We start from the raw sequence: 1303 nt of genomic DNA on the forward strand, positions 1-1303 counted from the left end.
GAGAGAGAGAGAGAGAGAGAGAGAGAGAGAGAGAGAGAAAGAGAGAGAGAGAGGGGGGGGACAGAGACACACACACACAGAGAGAGAGAGAGAGAAAGAGAGAGAGAGAATAGTCCAAACCTCTTCCCCTCTGCCTGCTCTGTAGGGCTGCCAACCTCTGCACACTTTGTATCCCCCTCTGAGCCCTCTCTAACTGCTCCTGCAACCTTCTCTTCACGTCTTCTGTCAGAGCCGCCCGCCCTCCCCCGCTCCACGAGGCTGACGTCTGCTGTTGTTGCTGTTGCTGTTGTTGTTCTTGCTGTTCTTGCTTCCTTAGTTTGTTTTGCTCAAGTTGCTGCTTAAGTTCCTGTTGCAATTGCAGCTGTTGTTGTTGTAGTTGCTGCTGCTCCAGTAGTTGCTGCTGCTGCAGCTGCAGTTGTTGCTGCTGTAGTTGACGTTGTTGCCACACGTTTAGTTGCTGCTGCTGCTGCTGCTGTGGTGGTGGTTGAGGCTGCGGAGTTACCACAAGCGGTGTCTGTAGCAGAGGGTGCGATGGCTGCTGCTGCTGTTGTTGTTGTTCTGTTGATGAACATTTTTTCTCCAGCTTCTGTTTCTGCTGGTCCTTTTTAGGACTCGATGGAAAGTGGCTTGTCGCTGTCTCTGAAGGCTGTTGTCGAGGATCGTGTTGACTTTTGCCCGGTGATCCTTGAGGGTTTGACGGTGGTTGTTTCTGGTTACGAGGTGAAAGGTCAAGGCTGTGTTTGCTAGGGGAAGGGTCAAAGCCCCCCGAAGCCCCCTCACTTTCATATGGGGTGCTCGACATTTCTCCGTCGTCCCCACCTTCGTCTACTTCCTCTTCTTTTGTCTTCTTCTTCGAAGCATGTTGACTTTCAGGAGAGAGTTCCTTCGGTTGATTTCCTGTAAAAAAAAAAAAACCATGGGAAAAAGGTGTTTACAACTCTGTCTGTCTAATCTATCATCTGACTGAATGTCTGACTGAATGTCTGACTGACTGTCTGACTGACTGACAACTCGTTGTCTGACCTTTTCTGTCTCTATTCCATCCGTCCGTCCGTCCGTCCATCAGTTCATCCATCTGGATCTAGAAGTCACCCACAATTACACACTTTTCCCTGAAGGAGTTCCGAAGGTGGCCGGCCGACAAACAATACTAATCCTAACCCCAACTCTTGTAATATATCTAAGGTTTGCTCAGAGGACCTTGTCACGGAAAGTGTTGGCCCTCTGCGGAACTCCTCCCAAAAAATAAGACAGACAGACAGACAGACAGACAGACAGACAGACAGACAGACAGACAGACAGA

At 49.7% G+C, this 1303-nt stretch overlaps 1 protein-coding gene across 1 annotated transcript in view; it reads right to left on the reverse strand.

Moving 5' to 3' along the window:
• Nucleotides 1-1303, reverse strand: part of LOC101851969 (activating signal cointegrator 1 complex subunit 2 homolog) — a 4764-nt gene that overhangs the window by 942 nt on the left and 2519 nt on the right. The window contains exon 2 of the mRNA XM_013085584.1: nucleotides 449-897. Within this exon, the coding sequence (XP_012941038.1) occupies nucleotides 449-897 (449 nt within the window). The remainder of the gene's footprint in view (nucleotides 1-448; nucleotides 898-1303) is intronic.

The sequence above is a fragment of the Aplysia californica genome, unplaced genomic scaffold (assembly GCF_000002075.1).
Source record: "Aplysia californica isolate F4 #8 unplaced genomic scaffold, AplCal3.0 scaffold00389, whole genome shotgun sequence".
Taxonomy (NCBI): domain Eukaryota; kingdom Metazoa; phylum Mollusca; class Gastropoda; order Aplysiida; family Aplysiidae; genus Aplysia; species Aplysia californica.